At 46.1% G+C, this 27,252-nt stretch overlaps 1 protein-coding gene and 1 pseudogene across 1 annotated transcript in view; both read right to left on the minus strand.

The window, feature by feature from the left end:
• The window catches only part of LOC144826406 (embryonic protein UVS.2-like), a 146,805-nt gene that overhangs the window by 78,672 nt on the left and 40,881 nt on the right, over window positions 1–27,252 (minus strand). The window contains exons 3-5 of the mRNA XM_078684718.1: window positions 23,421–23,510; window positions 14,451–14,588; window positions 14,225–14,342 (exon numbers count right to left, since the gene is read on the minus strand). Coding sequence (XP_078540844.1) covers window positions 14,225–14,342; window positions 14,451–14,588; window positions 23,421–23,510 — 346 coding nt within the window. The remainder of the gene's footprint in view (window positions 1–14,224; window positions 14,343–14,450; window positions 14,589–23,420; window positions 23,511–27,252) is intronic.
• On the minus strand, window positions 17,407–18,236 carry LOC144826367 (glutathione S-transferase Mu 1 pseudogene; annotated as a pseudogene).

A 27,252-nucleotide genomic window follows, 5' to 3' on the forward strand; every position in this document is an offset into this window, starting at 1 on the left:
GGAAGAGGATTCGGAAGGGGATGAAGATGATATGATGGCGGCCCTTTTGGTTATGCTAGTAGCCCGTCTCAGTTGCAGGTGAAGTACCAAGAGGAGGATTCAGATGATTATGAAGATCAAGAGCGTCCTCAGCCGCAATACCGCCAGGAACAGCAGGAAGAGATGACGAGTGTACCATCTTCCTTGTTAAAAGATCTACAATTCATGTTAGAGGATTATAGGAGGAGATATCCTGTACCTCAAGCCTCAAGGGAAATTCCCGAGGCTAAGCCTCAACCACGCTCTATACCAAGTAAAACCAGTGTTTAAGCGGGATATCTTACCGGAACCCCTCCCAAGATCTCCACCACGGAGATCTGGTCAAGACCCAAGGACCACAGATGAAGAGGAAGAAGGAGAGATCACGGACCCTAGCAGAGAGTGGGACGATTATCTCATTCCGTCACCTTCTTCTCCGTCTCCGAAGCCCGTTGATTGATTGATTGATTGATTGTGGGTTTCTAAAGCGCTAGAATCGACTCCCGAAGGAGTATCTCTGCGCTGTTGACCGCTGGGGAACCCGTCCTGGCTTTCCCTGTGAGATGGTCCCTTCTGGGTATCTCCAAGGTGAAACCAGGCATCCCCGGCGTATGTGGGGGGCCGTTGTGGAGAGGAGGCAAGCTAATGCCCAGAGTTGCCGAGTGTGATCCCTAGTTAGAGTAGGCACCGAGGCGAGAATTATTGAGTCCGTTGACCCTTGTCCAAGACCCTGCCGCGTCGGGAATTGAACCCTGGTCCCAGGCCGTCCTCTGCTCCCAGGTCTGCCGCCTCTAACCAGTGAGCCACACCACTCCACACGTTGATTCTCCACCGGAGGACATAAGTGGGTTTCATAATTTAATGGAGAGAGCCACTAAAAGATTCGCACTTACCATGGCAGAGGATAAGGCGGAATGTTTCTTGTATGACTTCAAGGAACCCTATCGTATGACAGTTTGATCCTTACCGATTGTAAGTCATCTTAGGGAGGAAGGCCTGAAGGTCATGGATGTACCAGCTACAGTGACTCCAGTGTTCGCCAGGTTGGACAACAAATATAAGGCTCCTTCAGATGCTCCAGCTTGTCTTTTAGGTCATCCTAAGCCGGACTCAGCAATTACCCAAGCAGCTCAGCAAAAATCAAAAAATCCATCAGCTCCTATTATGGCACCTCCGGACAGGGAGGGTAGAAGGCTGGACAATGCAGGGAAGAGATTTTTCTCTATGTCAGCTCTGTTAGTGAAAGCTGCAAATGCCCTGGCCATTTTAGGGAGGTACGATAGGCAAATGTAGTGCGACCTTTCACCATACATAGACCATATACCAGAGACGGAGAGACAAGAAGCCTGAAAAATTCTGCAAGAAGGGGAGAGGACTTCGGCCAAACTCATAGATTGCGCTATGGACATAGCAACCACGGCAATCAGATCTCTGGGAGGAGCTGTGGTACTAAGCAGGCAAGGATGGTTGAGGGCAACAGCATTTAGACTGGAAGTCCAGAATAAAATCTTGGACCTTCCTTTCAACGGTGAAGATCTATTTGGCAAGCATATAGATGATGCACTGCAGAGTATCAAAAAAGATACAGATACGGCTAAGTCATTGGGAACTCTACAATACAGGAAAGCTCCTTTTTGAGACTCTAGAGGTAGAGGTCAATCATCTTAAAAGGGAGGATACCAACAGGGTCGATATTCCTCTTACTCCACCTCATCTCAGCCCTACCATCAGCTGTATATAGAGCGCCAGATAGGAGGCTACACAAAATCGACTCCAAGAGGTAAAGGAGGTCGTCAGGGGAAAGACAACACCTGACGACAATAACACCCTTCTAATTCCGGCTACACCGATCCCTCTGAGATCACATGTTCCCCTGGGTGGAAAGATTGCTCATTATTTTCAAAATTGCCAACAGATAACCACGGACCAATGGGTCCTCAACATTATTCAATTCGGCCACACTCTAGAATTTCTACAGAAACCCCCTGGTACGCCGCCGATACATCAGAAGGTCAAGCATTTACATCAAATGTGAGAGCAGATTCGGGCAATGCTCCAAAAGGGAGCAATAGAACCGGTTCCGAACTCCCAGAGGGGAAGGGGGTTTTACTCCCTCTTTTTTCTCGTCAAGAAAAACATCCTTCAATGGCGGCCAATTCTGGACCTCCGATTCCTAAACACCTATCTCAAAAAGCAATCTTACAGGATGGTTTCAATGCAAGACATCCTTCTACTGTTGAACCCAGGGGACCATATGACCACACTAGACCTACAGGATGCGTACTTTCATATCCCCACCATCCTTCACACAGGCAGTACCTTCGGTTCATGGTAGCCGGAGAACATTACCAATTCAAGGTACTGCCCTTCGGCCTGAAATCAGCCCAAGAAATGCCTGGCTCCTGTGGCTGCGATTCTAAGAAGACAGAAAAACCAAGTATTTCCCTACCTCGACGACTGGCTAGACAAGGCACCATCGGCAGCGTTAGGCTGAGCATCAACAGAGGCTTGCGTGGAGTTGTTTGCCAGGCTAGGTCTGACTCTACACGAAGAAAAGTCATCCCTTCAACCAACAAAAACATCACTTTTTTTGAGGCAATACTGGATACAGAGAGAAACAAGGCGTTCCCCTCCAAAGAAAGGCAGCTAAAAATTATTTCTCTCTTCCAAGACTTTACAAAAGGAAAGTGTCTTTCAGTTTGCAAGTACAAGTCATTACAGGGAACAATGTCTTCTTGCATTCCCCTTGTACCTTACTGCAGGTTAGGAATGCGTCCGTTGCAAGAGCAACTAGATCTGCAATGGCGTCAAGCAGAGGTATCCTTCGAGGATGTTGTCCAAGTCACGCCCGTCATGGATCAAGCAGCAACATGGTGGACCCGAAAACGAAATGTTTTGCAGGGTCTTTTATTTCTCACAATTCCAGCCTCATTGATAGTGACAACAGATGTATCCCAAGAAGGATGGGGAGCGTACCTTCAAGACCTTCAAGTCAGCGGTCACTGGAAGTTGCACGAGCAACAACTACACATAAATTTACTAGAACTCAGAGCGGTCCGCTTCACATTGCTAGCTTTCCTGCCAAGGATAAGAGGATCATCTGTGTTGATCAGAATGGACAACACAACTGCAATGCACTACTTAAACAAGCAGGGAGGAACAAGATCACTCTCCCTCTCTTAGGAAGCCCAGGACATATTGGAATGGGCGCTACAGCACAGGATATCCATAACAGCAGAACATCTCCCAGGGGATCAAAACATCAAGGCAGATACTCTCAGCAGGCTCAAATCGTCCTGCCAGGAGTGGGAGTTGGACCAAGGAGTTCTGAACAGCATTTTTCAAAGATGGGGAGAACCGACAGTAGACCTCTTTGCAACAGCGGAGAACAGGAAATGCCGGTTCTTCGCAAGCTGGCTTCCCCAACGGGGATCTTGGGGGAATGCGTTTTTGATGGCATGGTCAGGCGTCTTGGCCTACGCCTTTCCCCCAATTCCCCTGCTGCCGCGAGTACTTGTGAAGATCAAGAAAGAACCGTGCAGACTAATCCTGATATCCCCATGGTGGCCCAGACAACACTGGTTCACGGAGCTTCTGCTGCTTTCGGAGGTCCATCCGATTCTCCTCCAACCAATGCCATCGCTTCTGACGATGTCCCAGGGACAAGTGCTCCATCCAGACCCGAGATCCTTTCGTTGGATGGCCTATCTCCTGAGCACTGTGAATTTCAGCATCGAAACATCTCAGAAGAATGTAAAGATATCCTCTCCAAGGTCAGGGCAGATAGTACGAACAAGACCTACAGAATGAAGTGGATGAGATTTTGTCTCTGGTGTCAAAGAAGGAACGTTTATCCTTTGAATTCAGCACCTCATGAAATATTCCATACATCTTAATTTTAGCTAAGTCGGGTTTGACTCACGCATCTATAAAAGTGCATTTAGCTGCAATATCAAGCTACGGAAGGACTGCTTCAGGACCATCCTTATGGTCGGCAAGAATTGTTAAACAATTCATGAAGGGATTATTCCGAGTTTTTCCTCCAATAAAGCCTCCTCCACCTCTTTTGCGTTTGATCATAGTCCTTTCAAAATTAATAAAGCAACCCTTAGAACCTCTACACAGGGCAGATCTCAAATTCCTATTGTGGAAGGTGGCGCTTCTCATCGCTCTAACTTCGGCCAGAAGAGTGGGGGAATTGCAGGCTCTCACAATTCAAGACCCTTTTCTGCAATTTAAAGAAGACAGGATGATTCTCTGAACTAATCCGAAATGTATCCCAAAAGTACCAACTGACTTTCATTTGAATGAGTCATTCGTTTTAAAACGCTTCTTTCCACAACTGACAACAGCAGCGGAAAGAGTTCTACATTCGCTGGACATCCAGGGATGTCTCAAATTCTATGGCAGGACAGGAGGCTCAGATTATGCTTTCTCCATTTCTTTACTACAGACAGCAGCCAATAGGAATACAGTAAAGAAAAAACAGAAACTACAACACCCATGAACACCTGGGCTACCATAGAGACTGTATCCCTATATAAACCGGATAGAGGATATCACTTCCTCTTTCTTTGCTGCTTCGCAGCCGAGTTAAGTTTTCTGTCTATTTCATGCTTCATGTGTGCTTTGTTTATGGCATTTGATGACTGTACCGTTTTAGCGCTTGCTTCATTGCTCGCTTTGTCACTGTTTTTTCACTTGCGCTCGTTCGGCGCTCACCTGTATTTATTACATTGCCGGTACTGTTTTCCTCTTCTGTTCCGCCGCTCCGGTTTGCGGCACTTCTGGTTCTGAGAGCGCGGGTCGCCTCTCATTATACTCGGGCGCTCTGTGCCCGTGTTTTGCTGATTGTGGAGTGGGAACGGGGCTCTGGAGGTCGCGCACTTCAGTCGCGCGACGCTCCTTCCTGATTGTGTGCAGGCGGGCTTCTGCGCATGCGCAGAAGCCCTCTATGACGCTCCGCTTGTAGTGCGGTGACAGACACGCCTGAGGCAGCGCTTTGGAGAAGCCTTTCGCCCACAGCCTGCCAGGGAGCCCCAAACTGACGCCCCTGCCCAGTTTAGAGTGGGGGTTGGAAAATTTGTAGAGGCTTTTGGCCTAGAGTGGCATATTCTTTTGCAAGCCGGTTGCCTCCACATTTTATTCCTTATTTACTTGATTCAGGGCTTGCTTGGGGTTTTTCTGTCACTCCCCCTGTGTGGTTGCATTATATTTTGGGCACTTGCGTTCTCCTCTGTGGGCTTTCAGAGAATATTTACTATTCTTTATTGTTTTTTTGTGCTTATTTCACCATGGCTGAGTATGGTGAAGAGGAGGACGACTATTATGAGGTCGACAATGTCCTTTGAGGACATTTGGTGACCGCCCTTGACCAGGGGGTGCAACAATCTGTTAAAACGGCGCTGGTTCGCGCTATAGGACCTCTCAAGCGTCATTTGACGGATTATGCCACCCAGCAAGGTTGGCTTCCTTTCACCTCATCGAAGAAAACCAGTAAATCACCAAAGAATCCACATACTCAAGATTTTTCAAATTTGGCAAAAACTCTGCAATCGACCAGTATTTCTAAAAAGTCTTCTAAGGCGTCTCATACTCCTGATGACACGGGTGATTCCTCTTCTTCTTCTTCTGACCCTTATGCGCCTCCCCCGGCCAAAAAAGCCCGAAAGGAGCACTATGTAGACGCTCCGTCCAGACCTCAAGTGTTGACTTTTGAACCGGCGGACATTGTCCACCCTAACTCTAAATCTTGGCTTCCTTCCGTTGAAGTTGCTGAATATGTTCAGGATCATATCAGAGAACCATTTGATCAGGAGGTGCGCACTCGTCTGCGCTCAGAATGTCCCCGGCCAGATTTGGCTGACAAGCTAGCTTGTACTCCGGAGGTGGATCCCACAATTCTGACTTACCTCAAAAAGTTTACCAAAGATCCCTCTAAGGGTATTGACCGTTCCTGGCGTATATGCCAGGATAAGCTTCTGGATTTGCTTGGTCCTCTGACCAAATTGCTGGATCTGGGGTATCTCGCAAAAGAGTCTAATTCTTCTATTGACCCTGATGATTTAATTGGTTGGGCTCAGCGAGCAGTATGCATGTTGGGAAACGCCAATTGTGCTCTGTCCACGGAGCGTCGGTGGTCCATTCTTTTAAAGATGGATCCGAAGTTGACAGAATTGGCCTCTTCGGAATCGGGTCATTTGGCTCAGGGTCTGCTGTTCGGACAGCCTTTTCTTAAAGAGCTGACAAAGTTCGTAGCAACTTTCAGTGGCCTGGATAAGGCGAAGAATTCTCTTCGTAGAGCTTTCCGCCCTGTTTTTGGGCGAGCCGGACATTCTAGGGGACGTTCGTTCGGCCGAGGTTCTGGCCAGCAGCGTGGCAACCAGTCCCAACAGGGAGGTAATCAGTCCTTCAACTCAGGTTCAAAGGCTAATTTTTACCCCTCCCGTAAAGGTCGTGGGCAAGGCAATAAAGGAGGATATGGCAGAAATCAAGGAATGAAGACAGGAGTACTCCAATTCAGGTGAGAATAATTCCTTATTCGGAGGTTGTTCTGGGGGGCAGACTGCGTTTTTTTCTAGAGAACTGGCGCATGATCTCCAGCGATGCTTGGGTGTTGCAAACAGTTCAGGGCTACAGAATAGAGTTTTACAGCTCCCCCTGTCAGTCTCGTCTTCCTACTCCCCTTCATTTTTCCCATCAAGATCAAAAGATCCTCTCCGAGGAAATCACATCTCTTCTCGCAAAAGGGGCTGTAGTTCGAACAACACACCATCCTCAGGGGTTTGTGAGCAACGTCTTCCTAGTGCAGAAGAAAGGGGGCGGAGCAAGGTTAGTTCTCAATCTACGGGACTTCAACGGCGGGGTGGTCTATCGCCACTTCAAGATGGAAGGCATCCATCTACTCAGGGATCTTCTTCGCGAGGGCGACTGGATGGTCCGCCTGGATTTGAAGGACGCGTACTTGTCGGTCCCACTGTTTCAACCACATCGCAGGTATCTCCAGTTTCAGTGGTTGGGGATTTGGTACGAGTACACGGTACTCCCATTCGGCCTCTCGTCAGCACCTTGGTGCTTCACGAAGCTTCTTCGGCCGGTTGTGGAATTTCTGAGGGCGCGCGGTGTTCGTCTAATAATTTACCTCGACGACATTCTTCTGATGGCGCAATGTCCAATTCAGTTGCAAACGCACTTGAATTGGACGGTGGACCTTTTGCAATCTCTCGGATTTCTAGTAAATCCTCAAAAATCTCTTTTGCTTCCCACTCAGTCGATCGAGTTCTTGGGATTTCTGGTGGATTCGATCTCTTGTCAGCTCCTTCTGCCGTCCCAGAAGATCAGGTCCATCAAGAGGGAGTTGAAATCACTCTTGTCCGAACAGAGTGTGTCGTTGAGATCGATTGCTCGGATTGTCGGCCTTCTGGCATCCTCCATTCAGGCAATTTTTCCGGGTCCGTTGCATTACCGGGCCCTTCAACAGCTCAAGATCAGACATTTACAGAAAGGACTGAGTTATTCCGATCTGGTTCCTCTTTCGGAGGAGGCCAAATCGGAGATGCTATGGTGGCTTCAACACATGGAAGCTTGGAACGGGAAAGCCCTCTTCTGGTCTACCCCGGATGTTGTTCTGGAATCGGATGCCAGTCTTCGGGGCTGGGGAGCCCGTTGCGGGTCGGTGACGACGGGAGGTCGTTGGTCTCGCGAGGAATTGGATCTTCATATCAACTGTCTGGAGCTCCTGGCGGGCTCCTTTGCGATGCGTTGTCTTGCCCCGCAAGCGACGAATTGTTGCATACTTCTCCGCATGGACAACATTTCTGCGGTTCGGTACGTCAACAAACTAGGGGGGACGAGATCGAGACTCTTGGCGGAGATCGCCAAAGATTTCTGGCATTTTGCCTTCAGCGGAAGATCACTCTTATTGCGGAGTATCTCCAGGGTCGCGACAATCAGGTGGCCGATTGGCATTCTCACCATCTGCTGGATTTCAGCGACTGGAGGCTTCACCCCAGGGTGTTTCGGAGTCTCTCCCGCATTTGGGGTCGTCCGTTGATAGATCTGTTCGCTTCCGGCCTCAATGCTCAACTGCCCAAGTTTTACAGTTGGCGTCCGGATCCGGAGGCTCTGGCCACGGATGCTTTTCTGCAGCACTGGACTCACCACCTCTGTTATGCGTTTCCCCCGTTCGCGATGATTCCGCGGCTGTTGGCTCGGACAAAGCTCTTTCGGTCAGAAATCATTCTGATAACTCCTCTTTGGAGGGCTCAAGCTTGGTTTCCGGTTCTGATGGAGATGAGTTGCTCGACGCCGCTCCTTTTTCCTCAGAAAAAGAACCTGTTGTTGGATCCCCTGCTCAACCCTCATCCTCTCATTCTGTCAGGTCAGCTCCGGTTGGTCGCGTGGCGGATTTCGGGGAACGCTGGCAGGTCACGGGATTATCTGGAGACGCTGCAAAATTTATCGGAGAGGCCTGGGCCCCCAATACCCACAAGCGTTATGTCTCCGCTTGGCGACGATGGGGTAACTGGTGTTCTGAACGGGATTTGGATCCCGCTTCAGCAGATGTTACTGTAGTGGTGAATTTTCTCGCTTCTCTGGCCTCTTCAGGTCTTGCTTACAGGACGGTCAATTCTTTTCGCTCTGCGATTTCTGCGGGCCATGACATGGTTGATGGGAAACCTGTGGGGGAACATCCCTTAATTTCTAAACTTCTACGGGGTGTCAGGCTGGTAAATCCGCCTTGTCCCAAGTATGTGACTCTCTGGGATGTCTCCATTGTTTTACGTTTTCTGGAGTCTTGGCCTGCTAACGCTTCCTTGTCCCGGAAACAGTTATCAGCAAAGTTGACAATGCTTTTATGTTTGGTATCCTGCAAGCGGGTTTCGGATGTTCGGGCCTTAGACTTGGCGGGTAGATCATTCTCTCCGGACGGAGTCACTTTCATCATCTCTAGACGTACTAAATGTAATACCTCCTCTGTCACGTATCCTGCTTTTCCGCAGAATTCAAAATTATGTGTTGTACAATGCATAAAGGATTATGAGGTGAGTACAGCTCCTTTTCGGCAGGACTTGTCTGGTCAGTTATTAATTGCTTTACAAAAGCCCTTTAAGCCTGTGGCGCCTGTTACCTTGGCGCGCTGGGTGCGTTGGCTTATGTCTGAAGCTGGAATTGATGTCTCCATTTTCGGAGCCCATTCTGCTCGGGGAGCCATGGCATCTAAAGCCTTTTCTGTTGGAGTGACTTTGACTGATATTATGAAGGCCGCTGATTGGTCTTCCGATTCTGTTTTCAAAACATTTTATTTCAAGCCAATTTTTGATATTGCTTCTGTTGTGGTGGTGCAGCTTTGAACAAGCATAATCTGAGCCTCCTGTCCTGCCATAGAATTAAAAATTTGCAAACATTCGTGACAAGAATTTTCAATTCTATTAAGGACACGGAGGTGAGGATTATCCCACCCATATGGTTTATCTGCATATTTTACTGTATGCTTGTATATGTTATGACATTGTTCTGGTTTCTTTTATTGCAATGTCTCTTCCCTACCCTTACTTCCTTGGAGTTCCTTGGTTTTGGGATGGTGTGTTACGGCTCTAATTTTTCTTTCAGGATCTGATCAGAAGTGAGATTTTCTGCAGTCCATTCTGTTCTTTGGCCTTCGCTGTTGGTTTCCAGACTTGTAGCTGTTTGCTGCGTCTTCCGACTACTTGGTGCCTGGGATTTCCTTCACCTGTTTCGCCTTCCTTTGGACTTGGGATGTCTCCTGCTGGATGGCTCTGGTTCACTTGAGTTGACTTTTGACTTTTTTCTGATTAACTGTTACGCAAAGAAAGAGGAAGTGATATCCTCTATCCGGTTTATATAGGGATACAGTCTCTATGGTAGCCCAGGTGTTCATGGGTGTTGTAGTTTCTGTTTTTTCTTTACTGTATTCCTATTGGCTGCTGTCTGTAGTAAAGAAATGGAGAAAGCATAATCTGAGCCTCCTGTCCTGCCATAGAATTTGAGACATCCCTGGACGTCCAGCGAATGTAGAACTCTTTCCGCTGCTGTTGTCAGTTGTGGAAAGAAGCGTTTTAAAACGAATGACTCATTCAAATGAAAGTCAGTTGGTACTTTTGGGATACATTTCGGATTAGTTCAGAGAATCATCCTGTCTTCTTTAAATTGCAGAAAAGGGTCTTGAATTGTGAGAGCCTGCAATTCCCCCACTCTTCTGGCCGAAGTTAGAGCGATGAGAAGCGCCACCTTCCACAATAGGAATTTGAGATCTGCCCTGTGTAGAGGTTCTAAGGGTTGCTTTATTAATTTTGAAAGGACTATGATCAAACGCAAAAGAGGTGGAGGAGGCTTTATTGGAGGAAAAACTCGGAATAATCCCTTCATGAATTGTTTAACAATTCTTGCCGACCATAAGGATGGTCCTGAAGCAGTCCTTCCGTAGCTTGATATTGCAGCTAAATGCACTTTTATAGATGCGTGAGTCAAACCCGACTTAGCTAAAATTAAGATGTATGGAATATTTCATGAGGTGCTGAATTCAAAGGATAAACGTTCCTTCTTTGACACCAGAGACAAAATCTCATCCACTTCATTCTGTAGGTCTTGTTCGTACTATCTGCCCTGACCTTGGAGAGGATATCTTTACATTCTTCTGAGATGTTTCGATGCTGAAATTCACAGTGCTCAGGAGATAGGCCATCCAACGAAAGGATCTCGGGTCTGGATGGAGCACTTGTCCCTGGGACATCGTCAGAAGCGATGGCATTGGTTGGAGGAGAATCGGATGGACCTCCGAAAGCAGCAGAAGCTCCGTGAACCAGTGTTGTCTGGGCCACCATGGGGATATCAGGATTAGTCTGCATGGTTCTTTCTTGATCTTCACAAGTACTCGCGGCAGCAGGGGAATTGGGGGAAAGGCGTAGGCCAAGACGCCTGACCATGCCATCAAAAACGCATTCCCCCAAGATCCCTGTTGGGGAAGCCAGCTTGCGAAGAACCGGCATTTCCTGTTCTCCGCTGTTGCAAAGAGGTCTACTGTCGGTTCTCCCCATCTTTGAAAAATGCAGTTCAGAACTCCTTGGTCCAACTCCCACTCCTGGCAGGACGATTTGAGCCTGCTGAGAGTATCTGCCTTAATGTTTTGATCCCCTGGGAGATGTTCTGCTGTTATGGATATCCTGTGCTGTAGCGCCCATTCCAATATGTCCTGGGCTTCCTAAGAGAGGGAGAGTGATCTTGTTCCTCCCTGCTTGTTTAAGTAGTGCATTGCAGTTGTGTTGTCCATTCTGATCAACACAGATGATCCTCTTATCCTTGGCAGGAAAGCTAGCAATGCGAAGCGGACCGCTCTGAGTTCTAGTAAATTTATGTGTAGTTGTTGCTCGTGCAACTTCCAGTGACCGCTGACTTGAAGGTCTTGAAGGTACGCTCCCCATCCTTCTTGGGATACATCTGTTGTCACTATCAATGAGGCTGGAATTGTGAGAAATAAAAGACCCTGCAAAACATTTCGTTTTCGGGTCCACCATGTTGCTGCTTGATCCATGACGGGCGTGACTTGGACAACATCCTCGAAGGATACCTCCGCTTGACGCCATTGCAGATCTAGTTGCTCTTGCAACGGACGCATTCCTAACCTGCAGTAAGGTACAAGGGGAATGCAAGAAGACATTGTTCCCTGTAATGACTTGTACTTGCGTACTGAAAGACACTTTCCTTTTGTAAAGTCTTGGAAGAGAGAAATAATTTTAGCTGCCTTTCTTTGGAGGGGAACGCCTTGTTTCTCTCTGTATCCAGTATTGCCTCAAAAAAAGTGATGTTTTTGTTGGTTGAAGGGATGACTTTTCTTCGTGTAGAGTCAGACCTAGCCTGGCAAACAACTCCACGCAAGCCTCTGTTGATGCTCAGCCTAACGCTGCCGATGGTGCCTTGTCTAGCCAGTCGTCGAGGTAGGGAAATACTTGGTTTTTCTGTCTTCTTAGAATCGCAGCCACAGGAGCCAGGCATTTCTTGGGCTGATTTCAGGCCGAAGGGCAGTACCTTGAATTGGTAATGTTCTCCGGCTACCATGAACCGAAGGTACTGCCTGTGTGAAGGATGGTGGGGATATGAAAGTACGCATCCTGTAGGTCTAGTGTGGTCATATGGTCTCCTGGGTTCAACAGTAGAAGGATGTCTTGCATTGAAAGGTGTTTAGGAATCGGAGGTCCAGAATTGGCCGCCATTGAAGGATGTTTTTCTTGACGAGAAAAAAGAGGGAGTAAAACCCCCTTCCCCTCTGGGAGTTCGGTACCGGTTCTATTGCTCCCTTTTGGAGCATTGCCCGAATCTGCTCTCACATTTGATGTAAATGCTTGACCTTCTGATGTATCGGCGGCGTACCAGGGGGTTTCTGTAGAAATTCTAGAGTGTGGCCGAATTGAATAATGTTGAGGACCCATTGGTCCGTGGTTATCTGTTGGCAATTTAGAAAATAATGAGCAATCTTTCCACCCAGGGGAACATGTGATCTCAGAGGGATCGGTGTAACCGGAATTAGAAGGGTGTCATTGTCGTCAGGTGTTGTCTTTCCCCTGACGACCTCCTTTACCTCTTGGAGTCGATTTTGTGTAGCCTCCTGTCTGGCGCTCTATATACTGCTGATTTTTAATTCTATTTGCAAGAGACTAAACACTTTCGCAAGTCTTCACAGCTTTTTGTCGCTTTCACCGCACCCAGGAAGGACTTCCCTTTATCGAAACGTGGGATTGCCAGATGGATTTCCAGTGCTATAGTATGTTGTCACCAAGCTGCTGGGAAACCTCAGAACGCACAAATTCGTGCTCATTCAACGAGAGCAGTGTCCACCTCCACTGCGTTATTTGCAGGAACGCCGATCCAGGATATCTGCAGGGCAGCGACCTGGAGTTCTACGCACACGTTCACCAGGCACTACTGCTTGGAAGAAGCTGCAGAGACAGATGTGGCGGTGGGAGAAGCGGTGCTGAGAAACATTATCCAATAATGGTGAGCCCTCTTGGCACCCCTCCATCCTTTTGTCTTTTTTACAAATGCACATTTTTTCTATTATTATGTTTAGTTACAGTGATTGCAATATTAATATGCTAAATTCTAAAGTAACTATGTACAGAATGATGCGGTATTAAGTGACTATATGAAAAAAAGAAAAATGTGCTTTATGCTACTGCACGCTATTCTGATTCAGGCATGTGAATCTATGAAAGCTCCAATACTGGAGTAAGAAAACAAGTTACTTACCTGTAACTAGTTCTCCAGTATTGGAAGCTTTCATAGATTCACATGCAACCCACCCTCCTCCGGTGAAAGGCTCACCTAGGATTTAGCACTAAGAGTGTTTTTATGCACAACTGTGCGAAAATCTGAGGAGCGGAAGGTTCTCTAAGGAGGGTTTTAGAGGGTGGGGAGCTCTAATTAGTTCAGGGATAAGTTTGGTCTCTTTTACATAACGAGGGTTATGGGTTACAAAAGGGAAATGGGCCTAGGCCTCTTTTCAGTTTGTTATACTACTAAGCATTGCTTTTTTATGTACCGGAGACTCCCGTCTCGACGACGGGGAAGGATTCAGGCATGTGAATCTATGAAAGCTTCCAATACTGGAGAACTACAGTTACAGGTAAGTAACTTGTTTTCTTATGGGTCCACCAAAGCAAGCAGAGGCATGATGACCAACTCTGTGTCTATAGGATAAGCTGTGGTGTCAATATCTACCACCTCACCTATCACTCCTTAACAGCTCACCAACCTAGCTTTGGACCTGCAGACACTGCAAATCTATCCTAGGAACCAGGGCTTGTTTCTATCTGCACTGCTTTCCAGACCTATGTCAATGACTATTCAGTGTATCAATTCTTCGAAGGGCAGTGATAGGATGCAGACATGGGACATTAATTTGAGGGTGGAACAGCAGTGACTTGAGACTTGTGGCGTGTGAAAAACACTGCACTATAACAAGAGTTTGTTGTGAAGAGTGTTTGATTGTGTATGTCCAGGATCACACACTGGTGCCTGCTGGACCAAGGACCCACCGCCATCGATGATAATATTGAACCTTCATTTTACAGAACATATAGCAACCATGTTAGACTACAGGACAGAGTGCACTGGCTCACCCAAGAGAGGCAAAGGCTACAAACTGATGATGAATTCATGGGGGTGACCCAGAAGCAAGTCCTGTCTTTACCCATCTCCTGGTGCAATCTGGAGGTAGTCCGTTTCCGAGGTGTGGTCCACAAAGCGGATGCAGGTCAATCCTGCAAATTCTGAGATAGCATCAGTGATGCTAGCAACTTCGCTGTCACCTGTAGAAGAATGGAGAGTTTGTAAGAAGCGAGAAATGAGGGCAGATGGACAAAGCAGTTTAACTACGTCTTCGAGATGCAACCTCCACCACCACATCAGATACTCACTGTAACCCCTGAGAGTGTAGGGAACGTTAACCGTCCCATCACTGGATTTGGGCCAAAAGCAGCTGTCGTCCTTACATATCATGGCACTGCGGCCAAGTTTCACAGCGATGTCTCCACCTTGCAGGAGCTGTTTGCTTTCTGGAATGAGAGTAGATGCACTGAGTGAATGAATTAAAGCTCCTCTAGTTACATCTAGAAGAAGGAAAGAGGTACAGGGCAAGTGGTATGAAGGAAGCTGCAGCCTTCTGGAGAGCAAGTCATCATGCAATAGCAAACAATCTACAGTGAAACAACACACACTGCGTTCCGTGAGTGAAGCATTAGTGCAGCAGGTACAGTGTCATTGGAGCCCGGGGCCTGAGCGGACCACTATGCTGTAATTACTGCTATCTTTCACTATGTCACTAGTGCCTTTTGTATGGGCCCACACCTATTTTCCTCAAAAGACTTCGATCCAGAGCAAGAGAGAGAAAAACACAAAAAGGGGAAAGAAGCATCAAGAGAAAGACATAAAAATCAGTGACAAGTAGGAAAGCAGTGAGGTTTGTCTCTTAAAGAAGGAGGTAAAGAGGTAGAGCGCATAAGGAGGGTGGAAGAAAGTCATGAGGTGTAATCAAGACTATGCCTTGGTTTTCTGCACATTGAAATTTGAAGGCGCAGGTGGTGGGCACTGAGCAAATCTTTGGACTCAGGTACTTATTGCCCACAATACCCTTGGCTCAAACCCCTTCCTCCCATTCACCAAGTGGCGTAGTGGCGAGGGCTTTATACAGGGCCCGATTGACAACTATTGTATGTTGAGCGAAATTTTCTCACATTAGACTAATACACTATCAAGGTTCTTTGAGGAACAGCTGCAATTCAGACCATTCACCTGGGTAATCAGATCCCCAGATTCCACAACATGGGTTTCTGAATTATACATAATGTTCACAGCAGCTAGAAAATATGGCTCCACTCACATCATACAGGCCTGGGAAGCAGACATCTAAATGGTGCTGAATAATGCAAAATGGAAATATTGTTGGATGCAAACCAAGAAGGTTTCCCAGAATGATAGGCATAAACAGCTTCCTGTTTGCATCATAACTAATTTACACCTGATACAGCAGGACACCATACACAAATCTGGCTCCACCATTAGGGATAAAGGGCGAGCATCACAGATACCCTGTGCTTTCCATAGAGTGTCACCGGATATGATTGAATAATATCTGTTGAATCACCCCTGCATGTTGTCGGGTGACATAGAGGCAGATATTAATCTCTTTCAAATGTGGCTTGCGTGCTGTTTGAAGGAGCTGGGGCCGCCCGAGCGGTCCTTCAAGATCTCGTCCCGCGCATCTGCTCCATGGTTCACCCCAGCGTTTAATTCCAGCCGTAGGCTATGTAAGAAAGCCGAAAGAGCATGGAGAGTAAGTTATCTGGAGCCTCTGAAGGAGGCGAATAAGCACAGTATCAAGGCCTACCATAGGGAAATCAATCTGGGGAAAAAAGCCTACTTTGCCAGAAGAATTGAGGAGGCCATTAACACCAGCAAAGAAATCTTCCTGGTGGTGAAGGAATTTACTTCTCCGGCTGCCATCACGCCTAAGTGCTCCTTCTCGGAACCTTTTGTGTCCCAACTGGCAAGTTTCTTTGCGAATAAGATCACTAGCATCCAGGAAACTTTCCCAGCTGCCGCGGTAGGGGGTATGCTTAATCCAGGACCCTGTATTCCTACAGCGGCCGATGGAGAGCCCACTCTGGTGACTTTTCCCCCCATTGAGCTTGAATCCTCTCTGGAAGTTCTGTCTAAAATGATATCCTGCTCCCCACTTGATCCATGCCCCGCTAAGTTTCTAGCCAAAATGGCACATGTCGTTAACCCGACTGTCAATCCGATTTTAAATCGGTCGTTGGAAACGGGTATCGTGCCGCTAGCTTGGACACAGGCGATGGTTCTCCCCCTCTTAAAAAAGCCATCCCTGGACCCCAGTATCCATGCCAATTATCGGCCGATATCGTTGCTTCCAGTCCTGGCCAAGGTGGCTGAAAAACACGTGCATTCTGTCTTGGCCGACTTTGTAGAGTCACATGCGATCTTGCACTACACCCAGTCCGGTTTCAGGGCTAACTTGAGCACTGAATCGGCACTGTTGGAGGTGTCAGAGGCCATCAAGGAAGTTCTAGATAATGGAGGGAAAGCACTGTTAGTGTTATTAGATCTCTCGGCGGCGTTTGACACCGTTCCCCATGACCGCCTCCTATCAAGACTCTTGGAGATTGGTGTTCGGGGAACGGTGTTCAGATGGTTTGAGTCGTGTCTATCCAACCGACAACAGACAGTCTGGGCCCCCCGTACTCTGCTGCAGTGCCGCCTTTGGAGGTGGGAGTACCCATGGGGTCGATTTTGAGCCCCACTCTCTTTAATATCTATATGTCCCCTCTCGCGGCACTGGCAGAGTCTTTCGGCGCCCAGATTGTCTCGTACGCTGATGACACCCAGCTTCTCTTCACAAGTGGTAGGAACACGGACTTTGATGGCGAGAGCATTAAGAACTGCTTGGGTGCGGTATTTGCCTGGTTTCAACTTAATCAGCTGAAATGCAACTCCGACAAGTCTGAGCTCCTCTTCTTTGGGTGCCCCCGTGACCCCGGTTGGAAGGCCTGATGGCCCGCGGGGATGTATCCTCCTTCCACTGACTCCACGGTAGCTAAGAATCTTGGAATCAAGTTGGACAACTGAAATTCCTCCCTCTCCTTTACATTTCCCATAGGAAAACAACGGTTCAAGCCCTGGTTGGATCGAGGTTGGATTACGCAAATGTACTCTACCTCGGCCTGCCGGAACATCTTTTGTCTCGTCTACAGGTAGTGCAGAACTCGGCGGCACGTGCAATTTTCGGCCTTGGCCGCAGATCTCATGCCACCGCTCTTTTTTTTTTTTTTTTTGACTTTTTTTTTGTTGTTGACTTTTTCTAGTAGATTTATTAGTCGTTAAACTGATTTATTTTGCTGGGTTACTAAGGCTTTTCTGCCATCTGGTGAAGCTGGTCCTACTTCTCATTGCCCCATTTGGCACTTCGGAAATTGATTGGAGTTTTCATAAAGCGACCCGTTTTCATGTAAGCGTCAATCTTTTCTATGGCCTCAAACTGCTGCATGAAGGCCTTCAGGTTGGGGAAGGAATCAAGACAAGTGGGCTCCAACATCCGATGCTGATCGAGAACATCATACATTAAGAAATCAGCAATGGTGATCTTTTCTCCCGCAAACCACTTCCGTTCTCCAAGGAACTGGGAAAACTGCTTTAGTTTCTCAGGGAGTTTCTCCAGATATGGGCCTTTTAGACTCTCAAAGTTCGGATTATATGCAATAGTGACCAGTCCCATGCGGAAGTCCATGACTTGGCTCACTAGAATATCCACTCGGATAATTTCGGCCTCACTTTCACCACACAAATTGTGTTTGCGTCCGATGTACCGAAGGATGGCGTTGCTCTGAGTGAGTTTGACATCCCCATCGATCAAGTATGGAAGGTTCGGGAAGTCCAGTCCCAGCGTTTCCTTTTCCTTCAACCACTGGCTTCTGTCGTAATCTGGAGCTGGTCCGGGGACATAATGCTTGTCTTCATACGCAGTCCCAGTGTATTCAAAGAGCAGCCTGATGGAGTGCGCCAGCCCCCGGATGTCCCAGTATCCAAGTATCATCGTCATTGCGCCGACGGACTGACTAACTATCTCGGTTCTAGCGCCTGGGGGTGGCGGATGTCTTAGGAACATCGAGGCGTGATGTTCTATAGTGCTTTGCGCGGGAGCACGTGAACACCCGAGGGAGGCGCAAGCAATCTGCAGCGGAAGCCGTATGACAGCTTTTTTTCACCCACTCGAGTCGGACTTGGAACTCCGGTGGAGGGACGGACAGGAGGAAGAAGGCCACCGCTCTTTTGAAGTCCCTTCACTGGCTGCCAATCCGTAAACGCATTCGGTTTAAGGCCCTTACCACTGCGTTTAAAGCCCTTCATGGCAATTTGGGCTATCTATTTGCGGAAGAGAGTTGTCTTTCACCATCCATCCAGAGCCTTACGATCGGCTGCCCTGTCACTGGCCACGGTCCCGTCAATTAGGCGTGCGTGGACCGGGGGTCGTCCTTTAAATATCTGGCGCAGCGGGCCTGGAATGCTCTGCCACTCGTTCTGAGAAAGAGCGAGAATTTAGCATCTTTCAGGAAAGAGCTATAAACGTGGCTGTTCTGTCTCTAATTTCTCCTCCGCTGCTGGGGTTATGCTGTGTTAGGTCTGTTAGCGCCGGGACACTCTGCTTGAGTAGCTGAGCGCTCAATAAAACTCCTGATAACATAACGTAATATAACATAACATACCTGCCTGTGGAGCCAGGCAGTTCATGTAGGGTTTATTCACATGGCCAGGTCCCATACCCACATCTTGGTATAAGGGTGTAGGATCATGTGAACCTTCTTATCTGTTCTATTAGCCTGTGTTAAACTAATTCCACACTGGGCCAAATGATTTACTGTGATTGCTCCATTACTGTCTGAATGCAAAATTGTAGCGAATTGCTATGGGGCACCATTACCAAAGTAGACAACTGGAAGAAAGATGTAGCCACAGGCAGTGATAGAATGAAAACATATGCTTCACTGCACCCTCTACCTCTAGACCCAGAGATTTACGTGTCACACTCATGGCACATCTAGTGGAGGACGAGGCAGACACTCTGCTTGTCCAGGGAGCAGAATCAAACAGAGACAGGCGGTATCCCTGGAGCATAATTGAAAATCTAACCCACTAGACATTCAAACACTCACACAGGCACCTGCCCCATACCACAAGCCCTAGTAATGGAGGGTAAAAGGGATCTGGCCAATAGTCAGAGCTACGTCTTCAGCGTAATATACACTTACAGGCCTAATGATGTATCGGAGGGTTAAAGTACTCTCTGGGTACTCATGAAATGTTATGCTAAATGATCACGGGTGTGAAATTTCTGTTTGGCTGCCTTTTTTCCTCTCTTTCTCTTGGGAGACCTGGGGCTGCATTTCCCATAGTGACCCTGGAACGGACTGTGCACTCTCATTCTGCACCTCCGGCACAATTGTATTACAGAAGGGGTCGCAGATATCTCTAATACTTATCCCACTGGTCCCTCAGGGCAGTATTAGTTTGCAGCGGCCCCGGGGGCAGCACATTCACTGTCCTAGGACACAGTGCCCCTGTTTGCATCTGGCACGTCTGCTTCTTTAATACCCGTGGTACAAACGCGGATATTATGAGCTATATGTAATTCGGGCTCAAGATCAGAGGTGACTACTGCTGGGATGCAATGTTTTTCTGCTATTATGCATTACTCGAACCCCTCTGACCAAATGGAACTGGTATTGTTATTTTCAAATATCAAATCTGAAAAAGGCGAAGCTTCACTCGTGTGGTGTACAGTTCATGGAAGAACCCTTCAAACACAGTAAAGTGACACTAGGATAGAGGGGATTTTGAAGAGTTGTTATTCTTGCAAAGAAAGTAGTTAATCAAAAAACGGATGGCCCACAGCAACAGCCAATCATGCTTTAGCATAAATCTCCTACACCTATATATGTCACGCTTTAAAGTAATGTAGACATTATGTCAGTCACTCGCTTGAACAAACATGAGAATGTAGCACCTGCGTCCTGATTTGATTTTGATTTGATTTATGCGTAGATTGCATGCTGCTACCTCTGTGGCTATTTGATATGGTCCAAGTGGTGAAAAAACTGGGTCTATCCCCTCAACTGGTTTAGAACAATTTTTATTGTAACAAGGTTTGGACTTTCCTAAAATAAATGGCAAACACATACCTTTATTGTCTTATGCGAACGATACTGTGTTAATGACCCTAACAGCAAATAGTATGCAAAAATGTTTGAATGCTTTTAATGAGTTTATGTTAGGATTAGACCAAAAGGTTAACTTTACTAAATCATTCACAATGGTTTGCGGCCCAAATAGAACAAAAACTTGTAAATTTATTGTGGACAACATGGTCATTGAGAAAGTCCCAAATTACTTGGGAAATCTTTTTAATAAAACACTGAATTGAGACCCTTTATTAATAACCCGGGTCCAAAAGACAAGTAGATCGATAGAGGCCCTTTTCCGCTTCGCAAGCAAATTAGGTCAAAAACCAATAGCGGAACTCAAGACGCTGTATAAATCTCTAAATGTTTGCCAGTAGCGACTTATGGGGCAGGGGTGTGGGGATACCATAAAAGTGTACAAATACAAATTATGCAGAACAGATTTTTAAAACGCTTTTTATCTCTTCCAAATAGTTCTCCAAATATTTTCTGTCAATCCGAGGTGGGTTTAAACTTCGTGAGTGATAGAATTTATGTGTCCCCCCTGCTCCTATGGGGGAAAATATGGTCTTCAGAAGATCTGCTGTTTTCAAAAGAAATTTTAAAAGATTGTGTGAATCTTGATAAGGCCATGCTGATTCCATGGGTCAATTCAATAGGTCTTGAAACATTTTATGAAATCCTGACCCTATTAAATCAGACATGAAAATGGTCATTAAGAATGCATATTATACTACCCTAGGTCTGTCCAGACAAGATAAACATACACCAAACCAAGCGGTTATATCACAGCAACAGTTCTATTTATCTTTTACTACACATACACAATGGCGTTTTTATCTGACTAGATTCCGGTTAAAAGCACTGCACTTTTTAGTTGCCTTTCCTAAGCAAGGAGTCTGGTGTGAGAGGCTACCCCCTTGCCCATGTGATAATGTAGCTCAACAATGCACAATGAACTTTGTGCTTTTTTGTACACTTTATAAAGCCCCAAGAGATTGTTTTATTAAACCCCTCTTAAGGGATATTCGACCTTGTACATATGAGAAAGGTTTCGAGTATTTGAGATCGTTATCAACTGCTGCTATATGTAGTTCCATGCTTAGTTTTATTAGATCTGCTTTTTTAATCAGGAATCACTATGAACTATGAATATGTTCTATTGATTTTATGCTTTTGATATGATATATTGTGTAGTGCACTTTACGTTTTCCTGCTCGCTGTATATGGTTCTATGAGAAGTTACTAAACTTCTCTTGAGGGATATTTGACCTTGAATAATATAAGGAACTTTTTAAGCATTTGAGACTGTTATTAACTGTTCCCATATGTAGTTTTATGTTCAGTTCTATCAGACTCGTTTTTATTTAGGAATCCTTATGTATTAATATAATGTTTTATTGATTTTAAGCTTTTGATATACTGTTTATTGTGTTCTTGTGTTCTTGCTTCTGAACCTTTGAATATGAAATACCATTTGTGAATTTGTATGTATGAAATTTTTTACATTGTATACTTTTATGATTCTTATGAATCGAGTAAAGGTATTTTGATGATGATGAGATTTTGTTTTATATTTGGAAAGTGCTGCGTATACCCTAAGGTGTCTTGGCGCTGTGTCCGCTATTCTTACAAATTGGAAAAGACCACATCAGCAGTACAGGAATTGTTTTGGTTCTAAAGAATGAAAGCAGCGTTACCAAAACGTCTGCCTTCCCAGGACGCTCTACGGATCTCAGGAGCAGCCATGGTTTCAGAGTAGATAGAATGCAGGTTTCTTCTGGGGGTATACCATGATATTTTTTCCCCTCAGATAGGCCGGGCTCGCTCCATGGAGGGATTTGTGCGCCATAAAGAGTGCTTTAAAAACCACCTTGCTCTATTTCGGGTACTTGTGTGGCTCCTTGAGCAACTTAGCTACAGATTCCTGTGCCTCTCTCGTGGCCTAAGACTTCCCCTCCTTTACCACAGAACTGAAAATTACCTTTATCAAAGCTAATTCTATGCTCCATAAATATCACTACTATTCTCCCTACACTTCTCTCCAGCCACCTCTCGATGCTCCACTTGATATTCCTTTTTTTCCTGCTAATGTCGTTGCCTGTTTCTATTGACACTCATTCATTCCATAAAGCATTTTGAATCAAAACCTTATCCATAGGTGCACAGAAACTGCCCGATGTTGAGAAGATCGCCCAGTCCCAGTGGCCGCAGAAGACAACAAAGAGGTCTGTTTGAGCATCAGTTGCAGGATTTGAGGTGGAGGGGGAGGCACGCATCTGCAGACCCTGCAGCACAGGGTGGCCCCCAACCTTTCATGGGACCCCCAAACTTTCAGGGGCCACTATTCATCTTAAAGCATATGAATATCTGTGAGATACTGAAGACTCAGAGGCCCCTCATAACGTTCTGTAGGGGCCCCATCATTTTGTGCAATGTCACTATGCAGGATGGGTGGACTATTAGGCTGTGGCTGGGTCAGTAGGAGGCAGCCGCAAGTTGTCTTCCTGACCAAGATACCACTGAGTGGCAGGGGTAGTCGATAGATTTCAAAGGAAGACAGCATAAGGATGGTCCCCTATAAGTTTCAATGCCTATTGCAAAGAGTTTGACCAGAGGTCCAGCTGATTTAAAGTTGGAGGGTCTTCCAGGAGTATGGATCCAGAAGTTACGAGAAATCAAAGACGGAAGTTACACTAGCCCTTGTGTGGGGAGAGTGTGTGAAGTGTCAGCAATATGACCATGACGGTGTGGTTATGTCACTTAGGTGAAGAGACACAATCATGCCTGCAGGATACTTAGGAAGGACATTGTGACCCTCAGTGAGGCAGCCATGGTGGTGCCAGCAGCAAGAGGGAACAATGGCTCTGAGGAGGTTAAAAGGGTTTAGACTGGGGAGGCTGCAGAACACATGAGGGAATTAGAAGGAGCCCCAGGAGAAAGATGATAGCTTTATGAAGCGGATGAGCTTACTCAGCAGCATAGAGTTAAGGACATTGTTCGATACATGGCATGCAAACCTAGATGCGTCTCTACTATTCTGCTGTACCTCTGGCTGAGTGTGTTTGCAGCACTGTACATTTGTGTGGCAAGCTATGGTAAATGTGTGTGTCCTAAGGCTCATTTCGAGCTTACCCACATTCTCTTTGCAGATGATCTCAAAGACATCCAAGCTCTCAGCTGCAAAGACATCCAAGCTCTCAGCTGCAGGTGGGCGGTCCGCATCTGGAAGGCAAGGCACATTTACTTTCCCCATCAGTATTGAACCTGTTAGCCATGTACACTTTTCATACGCAGTAATGAGGAATAAAATGTTACTTACCATAATCTGTCTCCGGATTTTCAAACAATACCTGCAGAACGAAAGGTTTAAAAAATGTATTGTTAGGATATGTTCCAATAATTTCTTGGATGTATCAGAAACAAATCTTCCTTCATCTAATAACTTATATTAATGATCCATGACAGCATTAGTTCTATCTGCAAGTATACAAAGCATGTTAGACATTGGGATAGTGATTGACTGGGGAGTGAGCCCTGGTCAAGCAGCAAGGACAGTGCTAGTCAAGGTAAGGAACGCGCAAACCTCAAATTAATCTATGCGTATCCCCCTGGCAGCTTGGCACAAAGCAGTCAGGCTTAATTTAGATGCAATGTATTTGTCCCACACTTCAAATAGTAAAATAGTCAAACCACCAAATGAAAGGTGTAAGTGGGGCTGCGCCCAGCTCCTCCCTCACATCCTGCCAGTGATGGCCCATCCAGTCACACCTAGTTCCCATTGTGCGTGGCTAATTAGGAGGAATGCACAAGGCTCAACTGTTATCCCCATTCATGTGACCCAGAGACAGGTTGCAGGTACCAAATGGCTAAGGCAAGAAAATGACAATAAGGTAGCATTTTCAGATTTGTAATTTAAAATATGACTTCACCATGAGTTAGGATTTTCAATTGTGATTTCAGAGACCCCAAAAATGAACTGTTTATCTCTTCCCATTTGGAAATTACACTAATAAAATGTAAACAGGCAACTCCAATGTTTTCTAATGGGAGAGATCGGCCGTGCAGTAGTGATAAACAAATGTAGGAGTTTTTCACTACCATGACATATCACACATAAAAATACATGCCCTACTTTTTAAATTCACTGCACCATGCCCTCTGGGCTATGCGGGGCCTACCCTAGGAAGGATGGTTTGGGCCTAACAACAGCTTTAAACCTTTAATACAACGGCAGGCCTGAAACATGGTTCAAGTGCTACTTAAGTGGGTGGCACCACAAGTGCTGAAGGCCACTATTAGTATTTAATTTACAAGCTCTGGGCACATGTAGGGCCCACTTTACTAGTGACGTACAAGTACATTAAAAATGCTGATTCATTATAAGCCAATACTACCATGTTTTAGGGAAAGAGCCTAAGAAAAACTGGAGGTCTGCAAGCAAAAATGTTCGGGGGAAACCGTGCCAACGATGCCAGGTCTAACAAAGCATATAAAACGTGAATGCACCTTTCTATCTACATACTATACAGAATATGTATTTACATATGCACAGTGTACACAGGTCATTCAATGTGTAAATGCACCAAAATTATCTCCACATTATACACAGATAGTATGTGCACCAGCACCTAAGAAACATGTGTTGACATTAATACACACTGTGCAGAATATGTACCTGCACTTGTGCCACACAGAAGCTACAAGGACAGTTTAACCCTGTATAGTTTCAGTCATTTTGCCCATTCCAGGACACACCAGGTGAACATAGGTGTGATTCTAGAACTCCATCACTGCCACCCTCTTCAACCAAGATGTGTTGCAGGGCTATATAATACAGTTGTTGCACCTCTCACCTGTACACATTGTTAAACATGCATGAGAGTATTAATATGTTGCATGTCTCCATAAACAGCTACTGTCCCTCACCAGTACAGGTGCACTCACAGTGCAGCTATCCTGAAAGGCTTTACCTGCACACAGATCTATATAATAATATTAATGAGTCTCTCACCTGTGCAGGTGAACTCAGAGTGAGGCACAATAGAGGCTTTACCTGTGCACATCTATAAATCCCTCTTACTGTAGTGCTCGCTTCTACAAGTGCACCCACAATGAGACACAGCTGTGATTCTTTACTTGCACCCAGGTATGCCTTTTTATTGAGCCCCTTCTCTCACCTGTATAAGTACACTCACAGTGACGCACTCCTGAGATGTTTTAGCTTTGTCTAGTTCTATAACACACTGAACTACAGGGGTCACCTCTACAGGTGCAAACGTAGTGATACACATCTTGGATTCTTTAACATCACACAGGTATACATAACTCTGTTTAACGTGGTCTCACCTATACAGATGAACAGAGCTCTAAATAACAGCATCACTGCACCTCCCACCTGTGCCGGTGCACAGGTCAATATAACACTGATAGTTCACCTCTCACCCATCTAGGTACATTCACAGTACTAGACACCTGAGAGACTGCACTTGAATACAGGTGAATATGACACTGTTCCCTCCCTTCTCACCTGTATAAGTGTTCTCACAGAGCAACACACCTGGATGCCTGCACTTGTACACAGATTAATATAACACTGTTACTTCCCTTCTCATCTTACCCGGTGCATTCCCCAAAAATAGACAAATGAGAGTCTAAGCACAGGTGAATATAACACTGTTACTTCCATTCTCACCTGCACAGGTGCACTCACAGAGATACACACCTGAGACCCTGCACTTGCGTAAAGGCAAATATAACAATGTGAGTTCCATTCTCACCTGTATAGGTGGGCTCACAGAGATATGGACCTGGGAGTCTGCACTTGACTGTGTGTTCCCTTCTCACCTGCACAAGTGCACACACAGAGATACACACCTGAGAGCCTGCACTTACAAACAGGTGTAAATAATACTGTTCTTAACCTTCTCATCTGTCCAAGTGCATTCCCAAAAAATAGACATATGAGAGTCTATGCATAAGCACAGATGAATATAACACTGTTACTTCCCTTCTCACCTGCACATATGTACTCATACAGATACACACCTGGGAACCCGAACATGCATGGGGGAGAATAAAATACTGTTACTTTCACTCTTACCTTTACAGGTGCACTCTTAGAGAAATACACCCAGGAGTCGGCACTTGTACAAAGAATAATATAACACTGTTGCTTCCCTTCTCGTCTGTCCAAGTGCATTCCCAAAAACTAGACATGTGATAGTCTGTGCATAAACACATGTGAAATATAACACTGTTACTTACCTTCTCACCTGCACAGGTGCACTCACAGAGATACACACCTGAGAGCCTGCACTTGCATGTGGGTGAATATAACTCTGCTTTTTCCCTTCTCACCTGTTAAGATGCATTCACAGTGATACACGCCTGAGAGTCTGCACTCACACACAGGTTAAAATAAAATTGTTACTTCCCTACTCACCTGTACAGGTGTACTCACGGAGATACACACCTAGGAGCCTGCACTAACACACAGGTGAATATAACACTGTTGGAGGGGGCGTGGTCAAGTGGTCCGCAAGATGGTGGCAGGTCTTTGAGGCTCCAAACGGCACAAGAGACATGTCTTAGCCTCGGAATCCGGTGTTCGGTGTTGAAGTGTCTACTGCAACGGAATTGGTGCGCGAGTGCCGAGAGACAAGGTATTTTTCAATTTTTGGCTATTTTCTAGCCATTTACCTTGTCATTGCTCCCTCGCGTCACGCACCTCAGAATCGGCCATTGCAGGCACCATTTTGTCTAATTCAGAGCGCGATGTGCCGGGTTGCGTTAGGATACATACGGCTCCCGATGTTAAAATAGAAGCAGGGAAACCATGGAAATACAATGTTAACATTTATTTGCTGCTTTTAAAGGGACAGTACTGTAATGTGGCATGACAGGTGTACATTACATTCATGTCATTGTCTACAGGTCCTGTTTATTAAAATATTCTAGAGAAAGA

This window comes from Lissotriton helveticus, chromosome 3_2, assembly GCF_964261635.1.
Source record: "Lissotriton helveticus chromosome 3_2, aLisHel1.1, whole genome shotgun sequence".
In the NCBI taxonomy this organism is placed as follows: domain Eukaryota; kingdom Metazoa; phylum Chordata; class Amphibia; order Caudata; family Salamandridae; genus Lissotriton; species Lissotriton helveticus.